Source organism: Aotus nancymaae, unplaced genomic scaffold, assembly GCF_030222135.1.
Source record: "Aotus nancymaae isolate 86718 unplaced genomic scaffold, 86718_ANA_hifiasm-v0.15.2.pri h1tg000020l, whole genome shotgun sequence".
NCBI classification, from domain to species: Eukaryota; Metazoa; Chordata; class Mammalia; order Primates; family Aotidae; genus Aotus; species Aotus nancymaae.
In genome coordinates, this window is record NW_026988432.1 from 23,185,636 (window position 1) to 23,212,203 (window position 26,568).

Below are 26,568 nucleotides of genomic sequence, written 5' to 3' on the forward strand. Positions count from 1 at the left end.
AATTTCATACCTTGAATTTGAGACTTATTTTATTGCCTCATAGATGGTCTATCTTGGAGAATGTACCAGGTGCACCTGAGAAGAATGTGTATTCTGCTATTTTTAGGAGTGTTCTATAGGTGTCTCTTAGATCTAGTGTTGTTCAAGTGTTCAATATTCTTGCTTATTTTCTACTGATTGTTTCATTATTGAAAATGACCTATTGAGGTTTTTAATTATTATTGTGAAATGATCTATTTCTCCCTTCAGATATGTCAATTTTCCCTTTATGTATTTGGGGCTCTATCATTAGATTAATATATATTTATAATTATTACATCTTCCTAACAGATTAACCCTTTTATGATTATAATATATACTTATTTATCTCTACTAATAGTTTTTATCTTAAAGTCTGTTTTATCTGATATTACTAAAGCCACCCCAGTTCACTATGGTTCCATTTGCATTGTGTATCTTTTTCAAACCCTTTACATTCACCTATATGTATCTTTGTATTTAAACAGTATCTTTTATAGACAGCAAACATATAGTTGGAACTTTTTTGAGGTAAAAAAAAAAATACTGTTGACAATCTCTACCTTCTGATTGGCTTGTTTAATTCAGTCACATCTAATGTTATTGTTATATGGTTGTATTTATGTCTGCCATTTTTTCCTGTATTTTAAAAATGTGTTTTGTTTTCTGTATGTCTTGTGACTATTTTGTTCCTCTGTTCTTTTACTACCTTCTTTTGTATTAAGTAGGCTTTGTCAAGTGTATCATCTTTAATTCCTTTAATAATTTTTTGAACTTTTGTGGGGGTTATTTTCTTAGTAATAACTCTAGAGGCTACAATATATATTTTAACTCATCAGAATCTACTGCACATGTATACAAACTAAATTCCAGTAAGATATAGAAGCTTTACTTCTACATAGTTCTGGTCCCTTCCCCAACATTTTGTGTTGTTTTTTGTTGTACATATTATGTCTCTATATGTTACAAATCAAATACTATATTGTTAAAATTATTGTTTTATTTAAAGAAGTTAATAGGAGAATACAAACATACTTAAAGATATTTCTATCTTACCCATCTAAATACACATATACATCTATACAAATATATCTATATAGAACCATAGCTGTAGAAATATATTCTTTCTTTCTTATTTGCCTTTTCTGGTTTTCTTCATTTGTTTCTGTGGATTTGAGTTACTATATGCTGTTATTATTTTATTCCCATATAGCTTTATTTCCATCCCCCTATATTGTGTTTATTGTCAGTTATATGTATACATGTTATAAGCCCAATAAAACATTATATTGTTCTATGAAATTGTCTTTAATCAGTTAATAGAAGAAAGGGAAAGAAATATGTAATTATACTGTTCTTTATCATTAGCTACATACTTATTGTTACTGTAACTCTTTATTTGTAAGGATTTGAATTACTATTTTGTGTCTCTTCCTTTCACCTGAAAAACTTCCCTTTAGTATTTTTGTAAGGCAGGACTACTACCAATAAATTCTCTCAGTTTTTCTTTGTCTCAGAATGTCTTTGCTTCACGTTTATTTTTGAAAGATAACTTAGCTGGATATAGAATTCTTTTTTGGTAGCTTTTTTTCTTCAGCTCTTTAAATGTTGTTTACTTCCTTCTGGCCTCCATTGTTTCTAATGGCATGCCAGCTGTCAGTCTTTTTATGATTTCCTTCTATGTATTTTTTTTTTCACTGCTTTCAAGACTTTATTTTCATGTTCAGAATTTTGATTATGATATTTCTGGATGTGGATTTTTTTCCACCTATACTACTTGGAATTCAATGAATTTCTTGAATGTAGTATTTTTCTTCAAATTTGTAGAAATTTTAGTCATTATTTTATTTCTGTATTTCTTTACATATTTTTTTCTTTTTCTCGATCCTTTCTTGTTTTTAGAGACAGGTCTCACTCTCTTATCCAGGCTAGAGTGCAGTGTCTGTTCTTTCCTTCTGGTACTCTCAAAATATATATGTTGATGTTTTTAATGGTATACCGCATTTCTCTGAGGCACTGTTTATTTTCTTCATTTCTTTGTTTTCCCCCTGCTTTCCTTAGTTCTTTGAACATATTTATAATCACTGCTTTGAATTTTTTACACAATAATTCCAACATCTTTGTATGATAAGGCCCCCTAAAATGTAGTTTCTACTGCCTGCTGTTTTTCCTAAGTATAGGTCACACTTTGCATGTTTCTTTGCATGGCTCAGTTTTTTGTTGAAAACAATATTTTAGGTAAAATATTGTAGTAACTCTGGATACTGACTCCATCCACCCCTCCTGGGTTTGTGGTTATTTATTTGGTCATTTGTTTATCTGTTTGGTGATTTGGCTGGACTAATTCTGTGAAGTCTATTTCCCCCACAGTTTGTAGCCTCTGATATCTCTGCTCTGATTTTTTACTTGGGGTTATCTTTTAGCCTGGCTGTTTATGGATCACTCCTTGGTCAATATAAGCCATTTTGTGTTAATTTTTATCCTCTACTGTCAAATATGTATGTGGATTGGAGACTGCTTTCATAATTCAGGGAGTTTTGTGGTTTTGCTCTGCATTTAGCCAGGAACTGGTAGTTTGGAAGTTTTGTCTCCAGTCACTCCTCAGAAGATGCAGCCTTCAACATATACAGTCTTCCAGACCCAGTCATGATTATATTTCATTTTAAAGTGGGTAGAATAGCTTATTGTGCAGTCAGTGATGCATCACAGGTTGTACTATACTTATATCCCTGAGTCAGTAAGGCATCAGCTCTTTGCTAATCAATCTGAATGTGGCTGGGGAATACTTTCAAGTCTGCACTACATCTTGCCCTGATTGCTACTGAGTAAGCAGAGCCTACGCGTAAGCACAGCCTTACAGACCCCAGGGATGAGTGAGCTGTTAGTGGGTCACTTCAGCTTTATGTTTCCCTACTTCTCTCTGTTAAGCTTCTGGCTGGTCCTCTTTGTTTCTTTGTTGCTATTAGTTTCATGCAGCTATTAGCCTTCCAATTGTTCACCAACAAAAAAATAATTTCTGCCTTACAGCCACATAATATAACTGTATTTCATACTTTTATTACCTTTACAAAGTGACTGGAAAATAAAAGATTAGCCACTGAGTGGACACCCTATACCAGGGGTTGGCAAGATTTTTCAGTAGAAGGTCAGAGAGTAAATACTTTAGGCTTTGCAACCCACATGGTCTCTTGTAACTACTCAACTCTGTCACTATAGCACAAGAGCACCCAGAGATAACATATAAATGAATGAGTGTGACTGTGTTTCAATAAAACATTACAGTTGACCCTTAAACAATGTGAGAGTTAGGGGCGCCAACCTACCGTGCAGTCAGAAATCCCATTATAACTTTTGACTCCCCAAAAACTTAATTATTAATAGCATACTTGTAGAAAAATTAATTTTGAAATAATATGTATTTATTGCAATGCATATTTAAATAAACCTCGCTACTTCCAATCGAGTATTAACATATTGAATTGCTGATAGTACCTTCAAGTTTCCTTCATTGCGGTTTGCTAAATTAGCCTAACTTTATGCCTTGACAGTATTATATTTTCAGCTTAGACTAAACTTTAAGTTTTGAATTTTCTTTATTTTGTTAACTGTAGATATCGTGTTGAAGGGATAATTCCAGAATCAGCAGCTAAACTATCTGATTTCCTCTACCAAACTGGAGACAGAGTTACATGGGATAAATCATTGCAAGTGTATGATATGGTACACAGGATTGATTCGGTAATTTGTTGTTTAATAGTAGACTTTTAGTACATTAATATATTTTTAGTTTATACCTTAGTGAGTTGAGTTTATTAAAACTATGTTATGTAGACAAAGTATTTTATAGTTTCAAATTGACTTGAGGTCTTTATAAAAAGCCTTAAAACTTCTCTCTTTATTTTCCAAGGGTTTAATTCTAATTAGCTTTATTCTGCTTGTAAATGTATATTACATTTTGAATCTGGTAAGCTCTCTTGCAATGTGTGCCATTTGTTATAAGGTAACAGAACTCAGGGATTCACCTCCATTCCATGGAAAACAAAGGTTAAGTATGCCCCCTTGATGGGAAGTCTATAGACTTATTTTAGTCATATTACATTAGGTATTAGAAAACTTACAATCATGGCAGAAGGGGAAGCAAGGACATTTTACCATGGCAAAGCAGGAAATAGAGGAAGCACAGGGGGAGATGCCACGCACTTTTAAACCATCAGATCTCATGAAAACTCACATCACAAGAACAGGAGCAATGCAGATACATACCATAAGGACTTAAAGAAAAACAGCATATAATGTTTAAGAGTAAGTGTATGAGACCATTCTCACACTGCTCTGAGGAAATACCCAAGACTAGGTAATTTATAAAGGAAAGAGGTTTAATTGACTCACAGTTCTGCATTGCTGGGGAGGCCTCAGGAAACTTATAATCATGGTAGAAGGCAAAGGAGAAGCAGGCACCTTCTTCACTGGGCAGCAGGAGAACAGCAGGAGAACTGCCCCCATGATCCAATTGCCTCCACCTGGTCCCTCCCTTGACATGTGGAGATTACAATTCAAAGTGAGATTTGGGTGGGGACACAGAGCCAAACCACAGCAGTAAGGATAAAGTAAGGAAATAACGTTATATAGGAGGTCGAAGTTTAGGAACTCTTTCAATTATATTATCTCAGTTAAATAGGGAGAATAAAACGAAGAAAAAACACAAAGGTAACTGGAGTAGAAAATTAAAGATACAATTGAGAGTAGAGAAAATGTGAGAGACAAGGATGGTTGAGAGAGAGACAGAAGAAAGGATCAGTATGAGGTAAGGGCAGAATGAAGCTCAGGTGCAGAAAAAATGAATGAAATGATAGGAATAATGATACATGGTAAAAAGAGGTTGTATTAGTCTGTTTTCACACTGCTATAAAGAACTACCTGAGACTGAGTAATTTATGAAGAAAAGAAGTTTAATTGACTCAAAGTTCTATAGGCTTCCCAGGAAGCATGACTGGAAGGCCTCAGAAAATTTACAATCATGGCAGAAGGTGAAGGGGAACACCTTGGCATGAGATAACAGGTAACTCTCTTGTTTCTTTGGCAGAACAGGAGAGAGAGGGAGCTAAGGGGGAGGTGCCACATACTTTCAAACCATCAGATCTCATGAGAACTCATTATCACGAGAACAGTGATTGGGGTCACCTCCCACCAGGCCAGTCCTCCAATTAAACATGGTATTTGGGCAGGGACACAAATCCAAACCATATCAGAAGTAGCAACAAGGATGAAGTGGGATAAGTGATTCTAAACTCTGGTCCAGCACACTATAGATATCTCATTTATTTATTAAAGCCATTATAAAAATAACCACCTGGAGGGATGGGGGGATGATTCTTCTCTCTTCCTGTAATGTATTAAAATTCATTCCCCATTTCTGTTATTATTTGTGTTTTCTCCCTCTTAGGAAATCTGTTTGTGGGGGAATCCTAACTTCGTTCCAACCTCTCCCAGACTGATGTGTATGTTCTTTTGACTAATTAATTCACTTCACTAATACTTTTTGAGCAACTGTTGTGAACTACATACTGCTTGAGGCACTAGGGACACATAGGGAAGAAGAAGAAATTGTCCCTGCTTTCACAAAACTTATATTCTCATCAGAAGAGACATAATAAATAAACAATTTTTAAAAACTTACCGGATAATGAAGGCTACGATTGGTAATGAGTATTATGAAGGATAATAGTAATATCCTTATTACAATTAATAACAATGGTGATAACCAGGAGAAGCTAATTGATAGCTAGAGAATTGGGAAGGGCCTCTCTGAGTGAGAGACATTAGAAACCTTGGTAACAAAATGGAGGTTAGGGAGATAGACATGCAAAGATCTGGGAGAGAGTAGCAGATATGGGGAAAGCAAATGCAAAGGCCTTGTAAGAGGTGAGAGGTTAGGCTTGGATCAGATTCTGCAAGAGTCTTAAATGTCAGGGGGAGAAGTTTTGCTCTACATTCAGTGGGAAGCCATTGGAGTGTTTTAAGCAGGGAAGTGACTGATTTGATTTTCACTTTTGAGAGACAGCTGCTGAAAAGAGCATGGATTGTTAAGGGGTAAGAATGAAATCACCAAGAACAGTTAGGAGGCTATGAGAGTAATCTAAATGAGACATCATGGTGACTTGTGCTAGGATGGTAGACGTAGAGATGGAGGTAAGTCAGGGAACCCAAAGATACAGAGATAGAGTCAATAGGGCTGACTGATGCAGGGAGAGAGGAATCAGGTAAGTCTTCTAAAACTGGATTGTGTTGTAATTGCACAAATTTCTTTTCGGAAACTCATTGAACTGTATACTTAAAATAGGTGAATTTATGGTATGTATATTATACTCAAGCTGTTTTTAAAAATGAGTCCTAGATTTCTGGCTAATAATAACTTTATTTAAAAGAGATAAGAAATGTGAATGATTGAATAAAGGAAATTTTTATGATTTTCACAAATAATTGTATTTGTAAAATTTCAGATCCACTAGGCCTTTGGTTCTTTAATTCTCCAATCTGCATTCCATTTATCAAAGCAAACAAAAATAAATAAATAAATAAGCCACATATCTGCCATCATCTTATCATTTACTTAGAATTCTGTAGTTTTACCTACTTTTATTAAACTGATCTTAAAATCTGGGAGAGAAGAGTTGTAGAAAAGCCCATGAAGGTGAATCTGTTTCATCTTGTAGAAAGTTCTTGATCTTCATCTTGTAAATCAGTTTTATTTTGTAGAGAGTAAGTTCCTATCCACAAAAAACACATGTCCATGACCTTGGGATTTGAACATTCAGTTTCAGAACCACTGGGCATCACAAATGAAAATCAAAAAATTAAACTATTTCATTTATCTTTGTGTGATACTAATGATACAGCTTGATTAGTACTTCAGATATTTCTATTGTTGTTGCAAATCATACGTTATAATAGCATACTAGATGTGACATCCAAAAACCTGAAAACAAATTCAGAGATTATGTGACTTACCCAAGGATAATGCAGCCAGTATTTGGTAGAACCAGGACTTGTACCCAGTCTCCTAATTCCAAATTTTGTGCCCTTTCCAGTATACCGCGTGTCTCTGAATAGCACTTTACTACAAGAGGAATTATTTTACCCTTCTGTTAATATTTATAGTATTCATCTCCAGGACTATGTTTTATTTAGTTAGTTATTTTTATAATAATAATTATTTTTTTGGAGATAGGGTCTCACTCTATTGCCCAGGCTAGAGTGCAGTGGTGTGATCAAAGCTCACTCTAGCCTCAAACTCCTGGGTTCAAGCAATCCTCCTACCTGAGCCTCCCAAGTAGCTGGAATTACAGGCATGTGCCACCATCCTTGGTCAAGGATGTATTTTAACCGTCTCCTCTTCAACCTACTGGTGAAGGAGAGAGTCCCACTCTAGGGTTATAGGGATGGCCAAACACATGATACTCACCACTGGAGAAGTGAGGTAGACTGAAGTTTATTAATCATTAATCACAGACCAGGGAGGGAGGACAAACTATGCCACACAGGGCAACATGGGAACAGAGTGAATACCTACAGGCTGTGGGAGGCAGCCTTTGCATCAACAGGATAGGGTGAGCCCCATTTCCTTCAGGAGAATGTGATTGACTTGTTTGAATGATTCCATGGGCCATCAGGGAGATGAAACCACTAAATGGAAATAAAAAATAGTAACTGTGCTGGTCCTGTTGAGAAGCAGGATTGTTTGGCTAGAGGATCTTATCTGCAGGAATGAAGAAGGAAAGGAATGTGCAGTTAGGACATTCAGGACCCCCCTGGTTTCACCCTATGCTGGTTTTACCAGCATATGATATTGGGCTTTAATTTTAGACCTTACCTCACAGGGTGCTAAATCAATGTATTTTTCAAAATACATTACTTAGCCTATGTGGAGTAGTAGAAATAGTAATGTATGGAAGCCTGGGTTCTATTTCTGTACTTATCTCTGGTTGTGCATGTGATTTAATTTGTTAGGCTTCAATTTCTCCATCTAAAAATGGAAAGAGTAGATGATCTCAAGATTGCTTCTTGAATTTTCTATACTCATTGATTTAACGCTCCTTTAACATTCAAAATCCAAGCTGATTTGCTGATAAGTTCTTAAATTTTCAAATTCCTGCTTTTTCCAAATAGAGACCAATCATATGCAATAAAATTTGGGAGGGAAATGAAACGAATAATAGATATTAAATAATTGTTGTAAACTTTACGGTTTGAATTATTGCAGTACACATTCATATGTCATACCATCACACAAAGTTTTGCCATGGGCTCCATTTCTCCTCGAGACTTTATCGACTTAGTGTACATCAAGCGCTACGAAGGAAATATGAACATTATCAGTTGTAAGTTGAAACATTTTGCCCATATCTTGGAATTACTATGAGCCATTAATAAGTGTTTTCCAAAAATAAAAATAAAAAAATAAATGTTTTCCCTTTATTCAGAGTTTCAAAGAAATCATATTTACAATTATTGACTTTTAAAATTTACTCAGTGGGATCAACAAGTACACATATCATATAGACATGTCTGGGGACACTCTGAAGGTCCCATTTATATAACGATCAATGTTTACAACATCTCTTAGACTTCCGCAGCATACATCCTGTAGCACAGAGTATAGACAGATACTTGTAGCCTATAACGTCAAGGTATACATTTTTTAAATCCTAAGTAACACAATTAACTGTTAGATATAATTTTATATTTGAATTGCTTAGATCGGGCATATCCAGTAACTGATAAAACTGTTAAAGAAATTTCCACTAGATGGCTCTTCATATAAATGTGCTTATATTTTTTTTAGAAACTGCAGGTTTTGATATATCCCTATTCCCATTCCCAGATGTGTCACTCTGTAAAATGCAAATATGTAATCATTTTCTAACTTGCATTATTTGATCAAACATACCATTTCATACCATAATGGTCTACAGACTCAGATAATTTAAGATAACTCATGGTGAAGGAACTTTGGTAGCACAGTGGCATAGAGCCCTATTTTCTCTACGATTTGAATTAATTTCACCATTCCTATCTGAATAGTTTCCCCTATTGTAAAGTACTTGGGAACAGGGACAATTAAGTTTTATTAATTATTATTTCTCAACAAGATTTCACTTCCTCTGAGATGTCTTTCATACTCTTAAGTTTCAGAGTCCAGATTGAGTGGCAGCACTCATTCAAACCCAGTTAGCTCTTTCTGCAGCATACCACTAAGGGCTGATGTTCATAATGTTCATATATGTCTAATTGTCTTGTTTTTGAAATGAGGGTACATATAATGTATTCACTGCCTGCAACATAAAATAGTCTGTCTGAACAGATCATAGATCTGTTATTTTCCACATTTTGAAAGCAGATCATTTCTATATAATTATTAGTGATCAGAGGGAAGCTAAAAAAGAAGTAGAGGTTAAAATCAACATTCAGAGGTAATCAATCACGTGGTGCACAAATCACTACTGAATTTGCTTTAAGAAGTTTCCATTGAATGAATTTTTGATCAATACTCATGGTTTTCTTAAGGTTTCTTTCTTTTTTCTTTTAATTCTACTCTACACGTTGCTTTAAGCTAAATATTTTGCTTGCATTATCTCACTAGTGAGGAAACTGAAGTTCATGGAAATTAATTAAGCAGTTAAGAAATTAAGTTACATAGCTAATAAGCAGCTAAACCAGAATTAAAACTCAGGTCTTTCTGATTTTCCAAAATAAGTGCTAACTACCACACCATATGCTTCATAAAAGACCCATACCTGCTTGTAGACTACAAAAGATTTTTTTAAAGAAAACAAGTATAATTTCCATATTTCAAACAGAGAAAAAATCTTTTATAATAACATCACTTCTGGCAGTACTATTATAGGGTCTGTTAAGATAATGAATAAATCATAAAAATGGAAACTTCATTCAACTACTCTAGTCTCCTAAGTTAGTGTTTCACATTGTATTGATTTCCTTATGTAAAATCATATCAGGAAATCCATCTTCTCTGACAAGAGCAGGATTCAGTTGCACAGAATAAACATATATTTTAAGAAATATTTTAGAAACAGTATATGTATTATCAGAAATTAAATCATAAATGACCCCCCTCTGCATTCATTTACAATACAGGTACTAGGTTGCATAATTCTAAAATGAACTCTTCTGATTTTTAGTTATGATTTGAAGTTTAGTACAGGGAATTGCAGAGGGAGTGTTTTAAACTATCTTTATTAACAGACCATCTAACCACTTCAAATATTTTATTTAAAAAAAAAACCATGATTAACACAAAAATCTATGAACCCATGACTCTAGGAGAATAATTTCACACAAAGCTAGTTTTCAATTTTCACTCAAACCCAGTGAGATTTTAAGTTAGTTATCAGCAATAACTATTTTCTGAGATTTGAGCTATCTTTTCCTTCAAATCTCAGAAAATAGTTAAATGATACTTTTAACCATTTTTATCGTATACAGAAGTTGACAGCATCTTTAGAAATACTAGCAGGAAAAAGTTTAAAAGGACAACAGTGCTCATACTGGTATTTTCTCAATTTTGGCTTGTGTGCATCTTCATATGTGCAAATACACATTCACATGTATAAAAGTAATGTTAATGCTGATAACTAACTTAAATGCTATATTATCTAGTTTTCAAAATATGCTACTGGAAATAGTTTTTCATCTTTGGGAAATAGGTTTCATTTCAATTTTTTTTATCTCTTAGCTAAAAGTGTGGATTTTCCAGAATATCATCCATCTTCAAATTATATCCATGGTTATAACCACCCTTGTGTATGTTCACCAATGAAAGAGTAAGTATTATTTGCACTTATTTATTTTAACAGCTTTTTGGTTCAACTTGTGATTTAGTTCAAGATTCCTGTTCATCAGTAGAAATATGTACCAGCATATTCTGCTGGGGAAAAAAACCTGCGGCTAAATATGATTTTTAAAATAACTTCTTATAATCCTTTTCATTTTAAGTACAATCAGAATGGATACTTCCCTATAAAGTATGATCTGAGTTTCTGAGAATAGTCAAACACACACAAGCATTTCCCAGCAGTTAAGCTTCCTTGATGTTTTCTATTTCTCCATTAGAGTCATTTCTGTAAATTATTAAGGAATTTTTGTGAATTAAAAAATAAATACTCCTAGAATTATAACATGCTTACATTAGTAATGAATGCTTTACTTTGAATGAAATCTTCCCAATGGACTACTTACTAAGAGCAGATACCTGCAAAATGAGATCCAGTAGTTATATTCAGATAAAAGGAAAAGCTGAAGAAATCAGAGATGAGTCACTACCTAAAGGTGGCCTCCGGATAAAATGGCAGCATATAACACATATTTTGTAAAGGCATAAACTCTATTTCAATGTATATCATTTCACAAGTTCCTTAAGTTTTCATGTTTGCTAAATGATTTTTTGTTAAGTAAAAGATATTGGACCATGAAAACAGATATATTGGTCAGATAAAAATGTCTCAATACAAGGAAAAAAAATGCATGTGAAGGAAGCCCAAATGAAATTAAATTTTGGATCTGTATTCCTTCACATTTCCTCTACTAAAACAGAAAACTAAAAAACCTCATAATTATTCACATTATTGTATAGGATTTGTTGATACAGATAATAATAACAATGTGTGGTCTTTCTACCCATTTGTCAATTTTGAATCTATGGCCAAGACTTTATTGCCAAAACAAATGAAGGATAATTACTCCAATTCAGCAAGGTAAATCAACTGCTGGCATGGACTATAGCTGGAAAATTACACACCTTAAAAGTGTGCTTCACAAGCCAAGTCCCCTTCTTGCACCTTTTCAATGTAAAAGTGCACTCCAGTAAATGTTGGAAAGGCTTTCTTATGTGTATAAAGCCATCATAAACACAAATAAAGATTTAAGACCATACAAACTACTAGAAAGGACAGTAGTCCTCCTTTATCCATGGAGATATGTTCCATGACTCCAAGTAAATGCCTAAACCCATGGAGAGTACCAAACTCTATGTATACACCATGTTTTTGATCTCATAATCAAGAGGACTATGGGTGGGTGGCCTATACAGACTGAATATGCTGGTAAAGGGATGATTTCACATCCTATGTGGGACAGAGCAGGACAGTGTAAGATTTCATCACAGTATCCATAATATGCAATTTAAAGCTTATGAATTTTTCTTATATCTGGAACGGGTTGACTTGGGTAAATGAAATTGCAGAAAGTGAAACAAAGGATGAGAGGAAACTACTATGTTCTCAATCTAGCAATTTATGGCACTGTAAAAATAGTCTAAACCCTGCATAGAGAAAAATATAAGAAAATGGACGATCACATTATTTGTTGGAATGGTAGTCTTCCTTAAAAATGTTATAAAACTTGCATGTTCTTCACATGTACCCCAAAACCTAAAATGCAATTAAAAAAAAAGTTATAAAACTATATTCCCCCTTGCACATTTTTAAGTTGATATTAAAATTTTTCATAGGATTACATTGATGAAAAGTAAATTACATTGATGAAAAGTACAATTCCCAGCATGTGTGAAATATTGACATTTTAAAAAATGTTTATATCATCCTTATAAACATATACAGTATGTTATAAATACCATAACTTGAAACCTACCATTAAATTATCCATTTCAAAATATATACAACCTTTAACAGTCAGAACATTTACATCATTCCATTCCTCCTTGAACTCACATTTTTATTTTTCCCCTTCATATAATTTTATTCTAATAGAATCTATTTTATGCTTTGAATTCTTTCATAGTCATCCTAATTCTCCATAAAAATGACATGTGTTTAAAGTTTTAAAATTTGTTTCATTTCCTATAACCATACTATCTAACAATTAAAAATACATATATGCCTTCTGGATTAAGTTGTTATCATAACATATTGATCACAATTAAAAATATTTAATTACAAATTTAAATACAAATTTTGTTACATAATTATTAAACATAATGCAAACTGTCATTAGAAACATGTATTTTATTATTAGCAAAACTGAAATAGCACTTACTAGTGCTAGGCACTGTTATAAACAATTTGCATATATTGACTCATTTGATCTTCAAAGTAATCCCATAAAGTAGGTAGTAGGACGATGCCCAATCGGCAGGAAAGAAAGTGGAAGCCCAGAGTGATTAACTATCTGAAGGTTACATATAGGTAATAGGAAAGCTCAGTTTCAAACCAAGGCAAGCTAGTTCCTGACTCCATGCTTTTAACCATTACACTCATTTCATTTAACTGTGGGTGTATATTACTGATAAAATAAGACAGCATTCAATATCAAGTCTACTACTGCTTTCATTTTAAGAAAGCTGAAGAAAATATATTAACGTAAATATGTTAAAATGGTGAGAATATAATGCCAGCACTGTCATTCAATGCCTTGAAATCTTTCTGAATTATATACCATAAATTATGTAGTGATCTATCATCAAAAAAAAACTATCCAGGCACGGTGGCTCACGCCTGCAATCCCAGCACTTTGGGAGGCTGAGGCGGGTGGATCACCTGAGGTCAAGAATTCGAGACCAGCCTGGCCAACATGCCTGTAGTCCCAGTTGCTTGGGAGGCTGAAGCAGGAGAATCACTTGAACCCAAGAGGCAGAGGTTGCAGTGAGCCCAGATCGCGCTACTGCACTCCAACCTGGGTGACAGAGACAGAGTCCATCTCAAAAGGAAAAAAAAAAAAAAAAGATCCGTCAGCTGACAACTCAATTAGATCCTTAAGTTATACTGAAAAAAAAATTGACATGACTTGAGAAAGAATTTTTTCTCAACTCACTTCTCATCAAATTTTCCTTTTAGCATCTCAAAGATTTTTATATACCAAAGTAAAGTACCATAGTACTATTTCGTGTGGATAACAGGTGTGCCTGTGTTGTATAAAACAAGAGAAGGGCGATTCTGAACAGGCTGATAGGAAAGAAAAAGCCCACATCTCCATCAGAGATGGAGGCATGGTTATAAACAATTTACAGATCAGATTGAGAAAAAAATGTATTTACAGATCAGATTAAGGAAAAAATGCACATAGAAGTTAGATATTTTAAAATTTATTCTCTTGAAAGTGTTCATCCTTTCCTATCCCAGTGTGAAGATCACTGGGTTAGAATATAAAATACCACTTAGAGTGCAGTTTGGAATTAACATGTCAAAAAGCCAAACGCACAAACCTTTGACCTAGAAATTCTAAGTATTTATAAAAGTATAAATGGGGCCAGGTGAGGTGGGTCACACCTGTAATCCCAGCACTTTGGGAGGCCGAAGTGGGAGGATCGTTTGAGGCCAGGAGCTTGAGACTAGCCTTGGCAACATAATGAGACTTTGTCTCTTTAAAAAAATTTTAAAGAGCCTGTAGTCCCAGCCACTCGGAAGGCTGAGGCTGGAGAATCGCTTAAGCTTAGGAATTTGAGGCTGCAGTGAACTATAATCATGTCACTGCACTCCAGCCTGGGCAACAGAGTAAGACTCTGTCTCAAAAAAAAAAAAGTGTAAGTGGATACATTACAAAAACATTTTATTGCAGCTTTACTTACAGTAGCCAAAAGTGAGAAACAACCTAAATGATAGTCAATCAAAGGACTATTAAATAGAATATGAAATACTGTCCATAGCCATGAAAAATAGTTAAGTAGATCTGTATGTATAGACACAGAAGGAAGTTCATGGTATCCTATTAAGATGAAAATAAAACTACTTGCAGAAATATATCTCCACTAAAAAATTAAAACTATATTTATATATGTGAGGTACATATTCACTTATGTACATATGTATGCTGTCTTTGTGTAAATATATAGACAGTCACCTGAAAAGATAACAATTAAAACTATAAACAGTGATTATCTCTGGGAAACAGGATAAGGGGAGTAAGGGAGGGATAATTTTCTTTAATTACAAAAAATTTATATTGTTTAAATTTTCATAATAAGCATACATTTCTTTTAGAATTTTTAAAAGTCAATAAAATGACAAAAAGGAAAAGGTGCCTAAAACTGAAGATTTTAAGAAATATTCTAGCCACTTGATATTTTCAAGTAAAATTTTTATAAGTATGTCAATGGTGAATAAGACAAGAATCCTGCTCTCCAAAAACCTTTAAATTCAGTAGGTAAATCTAAAATTTCCTTTTCTTTTCTTAACTCTCCCTTTGCTTACAGAAATCCAGCATATTCCAAAATAGTGATGTTTGTCCAGACAGAAATGAGAGGAAAATTGTCCCCCTCAATAATTGAAAAAACTATGCCTTCCAACTTAGTTAACGTCATCCTCAATGCAAAAGATGGAATAAAGGCACACAAAACTCCATCATGACGTGGATTTCATCATAATAGTCATTCCTGATACCAAAAGAAGAAATGAGGCCATTCTGCTATAAAATCATGTGTAGTAGTTATTGCAGTTTACTTCTAGGTCAACACACATAAATAATACTGTTAAACTATTCTAGACAGTATTCTTGTACACATTGCTGAAGATTGTTCATGAAAATAAGAACTCACTGTTGTACAAGAAAATGGCATTAAATATAGTTTTTAATCTCACATAAGAATGATGTTAAATAACAAGTGTCATTTAGTACATTTTTATCTTTTGCTTTTACCGATACAGTCAGAGATCAGCATTAATTAAAGGTTAAATACATTTTACATTGTTTTTCCTTCACTTACTGCTTAAATTGAGAATTGTAGGAAACATGAACATAAAAATGGAAAAGAATTCCACTAAAATGTATGACCAATGACATTTAGAATTTTAAATGGAATGAGTCACAAGCAATTTCTGGTGTAGCTGAGATGCAATAGCCCATTCCTTTCAAGTCTTTACTCTTAAAACTTAAAGACCCTGCACATAACACAACAAACAAGCATAGGAAAACTCAAGCATAGGTGGAAAGAATGCAGCAAACTATCTAGGGACCTTGGGGCTTAAGGAATGACATTGGGTGAGTTCTCTGGGTTTCCTTATTGCCTCCCACATATCCCATATGGGAAGGAAACACACACACACACACACACACACACACACACACAAAAAAAAAAAAAAAAAAAAAACTGCATGCATGAAAAAGCCTGCTCCTCCTAGTCATACAACCAGGCGCTTAACAGAACAAAAACACTTTTTTATAATGCCCACCCTACACCAGCCAAACATCAACCTACAAACCACTCCCATTCCACCCCCATGATTTCAGTGGGGCAGAGCAAGAAGACACTTTTCCATCCTACCCCACCCCCATCCCACAGAAGCAGATGGTGGTACCCTGACACACCCCTATCCTATGGTGTCTGCAAAGCTGAGCAGCGAGCTAATCTTCCACCTTCTACCTGGCAGATGCACATAGCACTGATGGCCTTTTCTGGTGATGTAGACTGACCAAGCAGGGAGCTAATTTTCTATCTTCCACTCAGCAGGAGCAGACGGTAGTACAGGTAATATGAGTGGAGTCCAGTGACAAAGACAGCTTCTACCCCCAGCTGGCAGCAACAAAACTTAACCAGTGTCTTAGTCCATTTTCTGTGGTTATAACAGAATATCACAGGTTGGATAATTTCTAAAGAAAAGAAGTTTATTTAGCTCACAATTCTGGAGACTGAGAAGTCCAACAGCATAGTACCAACATCTGGTGAGGGCCTTCTTGCTACATCATAACGTGGTGGAGGGCATAACATGACATGAGAGCAAGAGCGAGAGAGAGCCCACTTTATAACAAAGCTACTCCTGTGATAGTAACATTATTCCATTCAAAAAAGCAGAGGGACATTCAACCCATAGCAACTTGGTAGTGCAAAGAAAGGCTAGTGATCAGGGAGCTTCAAAACCCTCTCCAGCCCTACTCCCACCCCTGGAGTCACCAAGGCCCAGCAGGATGCTGAGCTTCCATCCCCACCCTGCATTAGTGGTTTCCCTTCTGTATTGGGAACAGTAACCCACCAAAAAAAAAAAAAAAAAGTCCATGTCACATCCCTGGAACTTGAGAAGTGACCTTATTTGGAAAAAGAGTCTTTGCAAAGATAATTAAAGACCTCAAGATGAGATTATCGTGGATTATCCCAGTGGACCCTAAATCCAAAAACAAATGTCCTTACAAGAGATAAAGAGAGGATAGAGGCATGGAGAAGAGGAGAAGTCCACGTGAAGACAGAGGTAGAGACTGGAGTTTTACAACTATAGTCCAGGAACACTTGGAACCACCAGAAGCTGGAAAAAGTGAAAAAGGATTCTCCCCTAGAGCTTTCAGAGGGAGTGTGGCCCTGCTGTCAGACTTCTGGCCTCCAGAGCTATGAGAGAAAAAAATTGTTTTTTTAAGCCACTAAATTTGTGAAAATTTGTTATAGTAGCCATAGGAAACTAACATACCTCTCTAGTATTGGCAGGGTTCAGCAGGGATCTGAGCCTCCCCATTCCTACCTGAGTATCAACAAGGTGGAACAAAGATGTAGGACATGGGCCCAGGCAGCACTCCACCTGCCTCTCACCTCCCCTGTGTCATCAGGTTCCACTGGGGAGATGAGCTTCCAGTCCCACTGGGAAGCAACAAGGATGTGCAAATCAGTGCCCCACCTTTGCCAGGAGGATGTCAACAAGGCCAGAAGGGGAGCTGAACTGCCACCTCACCCATCTACAATGAGAGGCAGTCTGTGCTCTACTTTTGCCAGAGTGGTGACAGCAGAGCCCAATGGAAGGCTGAACCAACACATCCACCCAACCCTCATACTACACCTGAACAGCAGGACTGCCTGCTAAAAATGAAGATTAATAGGATCCAGGGGTCTTCAGAAAGGAAAGAACATTGTAATGGGTAAAAATAAGCTGTTCTCTTGAGTATATTAAATCATATTTGATGGTTGACAGAGGTTCAAAAACAATTCAGTGGAATAGCCTTTCAGCAAATGGTATTGGAGCAGCTGGACATTCACAGGTCTTGATCTAACTTTACACCAAGTACAAAAAGTTACTTAAAATGGAACATGTAGTTACATGCAAAATATAAAACTATAAAATACTTAGAAGAAAAACACAGGATAAAATTTTCAGAACCTACAACTAGGCAGAAGTATTATACTTGACACCAAAAGCATGATTCTTAAAATAAAAAATGATAAATTGATCTTTATCAAAGTTAAAAAATATATGCTATGTGAAAGACCTGTGAAGAGGATGGAAAGAGAAGTGATAGACTGGAAAAAAATATTTGCAAGACATTTCCGACAAAGTACTTGTACCTAAAATATATAAAGAGCTTTCAAAACTCAACTGTATAAGAAACAATCTAATTAGGAACAAAGACATGGACATTTCACTGGCTAAGATACCCATATATCAAAAGATGTTCACATCATTGGCCATTAGGTAAAGGCACATATCAGTACTTGCTTACCAGAATCGCTAAATTTTGTTTTCGTAAATAGTGACAACATCAAGTGTTGGCAAGGATTTGGAGAAACTGGATCACTCATACATTGGACCCAGAAATGTGAAACAGTAATTCCTCTCTGGAAAAGTGTGGCAGTGTCTTGAAAATCAAACAATCTTACTGTACAACCCAGCAACTGTACTCTTCATTCCATGGAAGTGAAAGCATTCACACAAAAATATGTACACAAATGTTGATAGTAGCTTTATTCCAAATAGCTAAAAATGAAACAACCCACATGAGTGAATAAACTGTGGTAATCCATAAACAGAATACTACTAAATAATAAAAAGGAACAAACTATTGATGCACACAACAACTGGAATTGTCTCACAAGAATAATAATGAAAAAGCCAATCTCATAAGGTTAAATAGTGCATTCTTCCATTTATTTAACATTTTGAAATGACAAAATGATAGAGATGAACAGAATTATTGGTTTCTAGGGTTAAGGAGGTAGGGGAAGGAGAAGAAAGAAAGTGGCTGTCACTTTGAAAGGGTAACAGGAGGGATCTTTGTGATAAACCTGTTCTGTGTGTTGACTGTGGTGTGGTCACATGAATCTATACATGCAATAAAACTGCACAGAATTAACACACATGCATAAATGAGTGCATGTAAAACTGGTGGTATCTACATAAAGGCAGTGGATAGTATCAATGTCATTTTCCTAGTTGCGATACAGAACTGTAGGCATGCAAGATATGATGAGGAGAAACTGGATAAAGGAAATATGGCATCACTCTGTATTATTTTTCAAAACTGTTTGCAAATCTACAATTATCTCAAAATAATTTTTTTAATAGAAAAACCTATCCAAACCAGAAAAGAATGTCATGAAAAACTATCTCATAATCGAAAGCATTTGTTTTTTTATTTAATTATCTACCATATCACTCATTATTTACCAATATGTGGTTGATGGGTTTACATTATTAATATTTGTTTGACATTACACTTTACAAACAATTTCTTTAGTAAATATTTTCTAATCTCACTCTATGGATTGCAGTGATTGTTAAGAAAATACTAATATTTAGCCCCAGGACAAAGCATATTTTTATTCATAAATATGTATCAAATCTGAAAACTGTACACACCTTTTTGGAATTGTGGCTTGAACAACTCTAATGCTTCATAGAAAAATAATGTCAAAATTCAAGTGTAAGAACATACAGAAATACTATTCTCATGAAGAATAATTAGGTCTTTTCATGGCACTCATTTCAGACTCCTTTAATAATCACCCTTTAGCTTCACAATTTTGTCTTCCAGCCTTCTGTGCATGAGAGAGGATGCACAGAAATCTGGGGATTGGGGACCTGTGGGAGGAAGAAGGGCACAGTAGGGGAGAAGCTGGAAGGCACATAGAAAACCACTGCAATATAAAAGAGCAGCGTAACTAAAGGCCGACTGTCTTCTGTTCCCAACTCTCTTTCTAAATCTACTGGGAATCTGAGTGTTATTTTCCCTTTTCTACTGAATGTTCAGGAGACATAATTAAAGGTATAGTTTTACTATGATTTAGAATATGCCTAATTTAGTTAGTATGCAACTTTTACAGTTTTCCAATTTAGACTTTACTCTTTGAAGAATGTGAGCCTTTTAGCCACCCCTAAATTTCATAAAATCACAAATTATGAAATTACATATTTTAATAAAATATATTTCAAGAAAGATAAAAATCTTGAAATAAGAAAGCCAAACATAAGTTTTTTCTTTCTCTTACAAATAGGAAAATGGGATATTTAATTAACTTATCTCCTATTTAAGGTAAATGTAAATAATAATAGAAAACAAATTAAAAGGAAATAATACCAGGTACTGTATCTTTCATTCCTTCTTCTTGCCCTGTCATCAACTCTATATATTATGTTATTTTGTCACTTCAGTTACTTCTAATAGCTAGGAATTGCAGAAGATACCATATATGATAATAACAATTCCATAAAACAAAAAGGTTTAAAGGTAATACTGTCATCCAAATAATATGACATATAAAAATAATTTAACAATTCTGAACTTAGATTTTTCTATATATCTTATCCTTCTTACCATATAACTCCTCTAATACTTTCAGATATCGGACATTACTGGACTTACCAAAAGAAAAATATTTATATTTAACAAAATTAAGTGCTTACTCCCCATGCCCCATGCCCTTTATCAATGTCCCTTCTCTACCATGATTTTGTACACATTACAATATTAATGAATCAGAAAAGTGATTTCCATAGAGGGGAGTGCAACATTATTATATCAGTTAAGAAAACATTTCACTGCAAACAACAAAAATATGATTTATAGGGGACATAAGTGTTGAGAGGTTTATTGATCTCACATAAGATGTCTGAGTATCTGTAGTAGAGATCTGATATGATGGCCTAATAATGCCATTAGGGACCAAGGCTCTTTACAGCACTCAGTTCTGCCATACTTAGCTTATAGCATTTATCTTTCTGGTGGCATTGTCCCAGTGTTCTAAGCAGGAAGAAAAAGAAAGGTAAAAGACAGTTTAGCTGAGTTTATCCCTATTTCATAGCTTTCTTGGAAACCCCCATACCCCAACAATGATGCTTACATCTCATCAGCCAGAAATGGAACACTGTTCACACCTGGCTGCAAAGGCATCTGGAAAGCTATTCCAGTATCTATAGTAAAAAAAAAAAAAAAAAAAAAAAAAAAGTTCCACCAGAGTGCAGAAATAAAATATTTATATTTATTTTTTTTCAGAAAATCAATTAAGCTTTACTAATACAGAATATGGTGAGAGGATCCTGAGACACATATAGCCTAAAAGACACTCTGAGAAATAAGGATGAATTCCACAGTGTGGAAGGTTTGAAATTGGTTGTTGGCTTTTAGTATATTTTGACAAATTAGGTTTTATAGGGGTATAGTTAAGCAGATATACTTTTAATGAACAAAAAACCTCAGAAAATTATGAATGGGTTTAAAAGACTTCTGTGAAGAACTAAGGATTAAAAATACTGACAATACAAACAAACATGAATATAGCTGAAATTTTACTAATGTGAGATCTTTCCAATATTATAAAGTAAACAACGAAAATATGGTTAGATCTCATAAGAAGCTAGCAAAAAATATAAATTATCAAGATTATTTGAAATATGAAATTATATCTATTATCAATGAAAATGAACTTCACCAGAAATATCTTTCATATCTTGAGATATTATCCAATGACAGTGGTACATGTTTATACTTTTAAAATAAGTAAAAATAGAAGTATATTGAATTAAATGCACACTTCGGACAAATAGCTGAGTATTTAAATTAGTATTTGGTCAAACTAAAGCCCACTCTTTTTTTGTTCATTTTGTTTTTTGTTTTCTTGCCTGTGTAAACAAAAGCCCACTCTTATTATTACTATCTTAGAATAAACTATGATATAAAGATAAATCAGAAATTTTATCCAAAAATATGTATTACTTTGTTTTTAAAAATAGCCAACATTTTAAAATTTGCCATTTAGAGTATGAAAAAAATTATCAAAACTGTCAGCTACAAGGCTATACCTGTAGATGCTATATTGCACATCTTCAATATTATAAAACACTTTCAGGTTCAAGTGGTATGCATAATTATATTACTAACTTTTTTGGACATTAAATCTTAGAATAGGATTTTAAGTTATATGATTTAAAGAATAAAGCCAACCTTCCTAGGACAGAGCACCTGGGAAAAAAGGCAGTTATGAGTTCCACTGCAGCAGACTTAAAAGTACCTGCCCAGCAGCTCTGCACAGAACAATAGAGCTCCCAGCACAGCACTTGAGCTCCTATAAGGGAAAGACTGTCTCCTCAAGCAGCTCCCTGACCCCTGTATACCCAAAGACACATCTCATAAAGGAGAGCTCAGGCTGACATCTGGCAAGTACTCTTCTGGGACAAAGATAACAGAAGAAGAGACCAGCAGCAACCCTTACTGTTATACAGCCCCTGCGGGTGATCCCCAGGCAAGCAGGGTCTGGAGTGGACCTCCAGCAGTCCTGCAGAAGAGAGGCCTATTAGAAGGAAAACTAAGAAACAGAAAGAAATAACTTCATCATGAACAAAAAGGACATCCACTCAGAGACCGCATCCGAAAGTCACCAACTACAAAGACGACATAGATAAAGCCACTAAGATGGTAAGAAACCAGTGCAAAAAGGATGAAAACACCAAAAACCAGAATGCTTCTCCTCCTCCAAGGGATCACAACTCCTTGCCAGCTAGGGATCAAAGATGGATGGAGAATGAATCTGATGAATTGACAGAAACAGACTTCAGATGGTGGGTAATAACAAACTTCTCAGATCTAAAAGAACATGTGCTAAGCCAATGCAACGAAACTAAGAATCTAGAAAAAAAGCTTAGATGAGATGCTAACTAGAATAAACAGCTTAGAGAAGAATATAAATGAGTTGATGGAGCTGAAAAACACAGCACGAGAACTTCACGAAGCATACAAAAGTTTCAATAGCCAAATCGACCAAGCAGAAGAAAGGATAACAGAGCTTGAAGATCAACTCAATGAAATAAAATGAGAAGGCAAGAACAGAGAAAAAAGAGTGAAAAGAAATAAACAAAGCCTCCAAGAAATATGGGATTATGTGAAAGGACAAAATCTACATTTGATAGGTGTACCTGAATGTGACAAAGAGAATGAATCCAAGCTGGAAAACAATCTTCAGGATATTATCCAGGAGAACTTCCCCAACCCAGCAAGGCAGGCCAACATTCAAGTCCAGGAAACACAGAGAACACCACAGAGATATTCCTCAAGAAGAGCAACCCTAAGGCACATAATCATCAGATTCACCATGGTTGAAATGAAGGAAAAAATGCTAAGGGCAGCAAGAAAGAAATGTCGGGTTACCCGCAAAGCAAAGCCCATCAGACTCACAGCGGATTTCTCAGCAGAAACCCTACAAGACAGAAGAGAGTGGGGGCTTACATTCATCATCCTTGAAGAAAGAACTTTTAACCTAGAATTTCATATGCAACCAAACTAAGCTTCATAAGCAAAGGAGACATAAAATCTTTTATGGACAAGCAATTGCTGAGAGGTTTCATCTCCACCAGGCCTGCCTTACAAGAGCTTCTGAAAGAAGCACTAAACAAGGAAAGGAACAACCAGTACCAGCGACTCCAAACACGTACCAAATAGTAAAGACAGGATGAAGAAAATATGTCAACTAATGGGCAAAACATCCAGCTAGCCTCAAAATGGCAGGATCAAATTCACACATAACAATACTAACCTTAGGGCCGGGTGCGGTGGCTCACGCCTATAATCCCAGCACTTTGGGAGGCCGAGGCAGGTGGATCACGAGGTCAAGAGATCAAGACCATCCTGGTCAACAAGGTGAAACCCCGTCTCTACTAAAAAATACAAAAATTAGCTGGGCATGGTGGTGCACACCTGTAGTCTCAGCCACTCGGGAGGCTGAGGCAGGAGAATTGCTTGAACCCAGGAGGCGGAGGGTGCGGTGAGCTGAGATTGCTCCATTGCACTCGAGCCTGGGTAACAAGAGCGAAACTCCATCTCAAAAAAAAATACTAACCTTAAATGTAAATGGACTTAATGCCCCATTCAAAAGACACAGACTGGCAAATTGGATAAAAAGTCAAGACCCATCGGTGTGCTCTATTCAGGAAACACATCTCACATGCAAGGTCACTCAGGCCCAAAATAAAGGGATGGAGGAAGATTTATCAAGCAAATGGAGAGCAAAAAAAAGCAGGAGTTGCAATCCTAGTCTCTGACAAAATGGACTTTAAAACAACAAGGATCAAAAGAGACAAGGGCATTACATAATGGTAAAAGGATCAATGCATCAAGAAGAACTAATGATCCTAAATATATAAATATGCACCCAATACAGGAGCACCCAGGTACATAAAGCAAGTTCTTAATGACCTACAAAGACTCCCACACAATAACAGTGGGAGATGTTAACACTCCATGGTCCATATTAGACAGATCAACGAGACAGAAAATTAACAAGGATATCCAGGACTTGAACTCAGATCCGGACCAAGCAGACCTAACAAACATCTGCAGAAATCTCCACCCCAAATCCACAGAATATACATTCTTCACAGCACCGCATGGCAGCTACTCTAAAATTGACTACATAATTGGAAGTAAATCACTCCTCAGCAAATGCAAAAGAACAGAAATCATAACAAACAGTCTCTCAGACCACAGGGCAATCAAATTAGAACTCAGAAGTAAGAAACTAACTCAGAACCACACAGCTTCATGGAAACTGAACAACTGACTCCTGAATGTTGACTGGATAAACAATGAAATGAAGGCAGAAATAAAGATGTTCTTTGAAACCAATGAGAACGAAGACACAATGTACCAGAATCTCTGGTAAACATTTAAAGCAGTATTTAGAGGGAAATTTATAGCAATAAATGCCCACCAGAGAAGTGAGGAAAGATCTAGAATCAACACCCTATCATCAAAATTGAAAGAACAAGAGGAGCAAGATAAAAAACTCAAAAGCTAGCAGAAGACAAGAAATAAATAAGATCAGAGCAGAACTGAAGGAGATAGAGACACAAAAAAAGCTTCAAAAAATCAATAAAACCAGGAGCTGATTTTTTGAAAAGATCAATAAAATAGACCACTAGCCAGATTAATAAAAAAGAAAAGGGAGAAGAATCAAATAGATGCAATAAAAAACGATAAAGGTGACATCACCACTGACTCCAAAGAAATACAGACTACAATCAGAGATTACTACAAACAACTCTATGCACATAAACGAGTAAACCTGGAAGAAATGAATAAATTACTGGACACTTACACCCTCCCAAGCCTAAACCAGGAAGAAGCTGAAACCCTGAATAGACCAATAACAAGGGCTGAAATTGAGGCAGCTATTAATAGCCTACCAACCAAAAAAAGTCCAGGTCTAGACAGGTTCACAGCTGAATTCTACCAGATATACAAAGAGGAGCTGGTACCATTCCTTCTGAAACTATTCCAAACAACACAAAAGGAAGGAATCCTTCCCAAACCATTTTATGAGACCAACATCATCCTGATACCAAAACACAGCAGAGACTCAACAGAAAAAGAAAACTTCAGGCCAATAGCCATGATGAACATAGATGCAAAAATCTGCAATAAAATACTAGCAAACTGACTGCAACAGCACATCAAAAAGCTGATCCATCATGATCAAGTAGGCTTCATTCCAGGGATGCAAGGCTGGTTCAACATATGCAAGTCTATAAACATAATCAACCACATAAACAGAACCAAAGACAAAACCCACATGGTTATCTCAAGAGATGAAGAGAAGGCCTTTGACAAAATTCAACAACCCTTTATGCTAAAAACTCTCAATAAACTAGGTATCGAAGGAACATGCCTCAAAACAATAAACACTATTTATGATAAACCTACAGCCAATATCATACTGAATGGGCAAAAACTGGAAGCATTCCCTTTGAAATCCAGCACTAGACAAGGATGCCCTCTGTCACCACTCCTATTCAATATAGTATTGGAAGTTCTAGCCAGAGCAATTAGGCAAGAAAAAAAATAAATGGTATTCAATTAGGAAAAGAGGAAGTCAAATTTGGAAATCCCCTATTTGCAGACGACATGATTACATATTTAGATGGCCCTATCATCTCAGCCCCAAATCTCCTTAAACTGATAAGCAACTTCAGCAAAGTCTCAGGATACAAAATCAATGTGCAGAAATCACAAGCATTTCTATACACCAATTACAGACTAACAGAGAGCCAAATCATGAGCAAACTCCCATTCACAATTGCTACAAAGAGAATAAAATACTTAGGAATACCACTAACAAAGGATGTAAAGGACCTCTTCAAGGAGAACTACAAACCACTCCTGAAGAAATAAGAGCAGACACAAACAGATGGAGTAACATTTCATGCTCATGGTTAGGAAGAATCAATATCATGAAAATGGCCATACTGCCCAAAGTAATTTATAGATTCAACGCTATCCCCATCAAGCTACCAATGACCTTCTTCACAGAACTGGAAAAAAACCACCTTAAACTTCATATGG

The 26,568-nt window shown here is 35.4% G+C and overlaps 2 protein-coding genes across 4 annotated transcripts in view; one reads left to right on the forward strand and one right to left on the reverse strand.

Annotated features, from left to right (window-relative positions):
* Positions 1 to 15,438, forward strand: part of STARD6 (StAR related lipid transfer domain containing 6) — a 30,602-nt gene extending 15,164 nt beyond the window's left edge. For 2 of the 3 annotated variants that reach the window (XM_064378963.1, XM_012464256.3), the window contains exons 3-6: positions 3,630 to 3,756; positions 8,279 to 8,396; positions 10,772 to 10,859; positions 15,242 to 15,438. In XM_064378963.1, the coding sequence (XP_064235033.1) occupies positions 3,630 to 3,756; positions 8,279 to 8,396; positions 10,772 to 10,859; positions 15,242 to 15,395 (487 nt within the window). In that variant the 3' untranslated portion in view covers positions 15,396 to 15,438. The remainder of the gene's footprint in view (positions 1 to 3,629; positions 3,757 to 8,278; positions 8,397 to 10,771; positions 10,860 to 15,241) is intronic. The other variant, XM_064378964.1, reaches the window with a different exon arrangement.
* A 3,441-nt stretch (positions 15,439 to 18,879) lies between these two features.
* The window catches only part of POLI (DNA polymerase iota), a 44,387-nt gene continuing 36,698 nt past the window's right edge, over positions 18,880 to 26,568 (reverse strand). Inside the window, exon 9 of the mRNA XM_021673557.2 lies at positions 18,880 to 19,820. Within this exon, the coding sequence (XP_021529232.2) occupies positions 19,735 to 19,820 (86 nt within the window). The 3' untranslated portion in view covers positions 18,880 to 19,734. The remainder of the gene's footprint in view (positions 19,821 to 26,568) is intronic.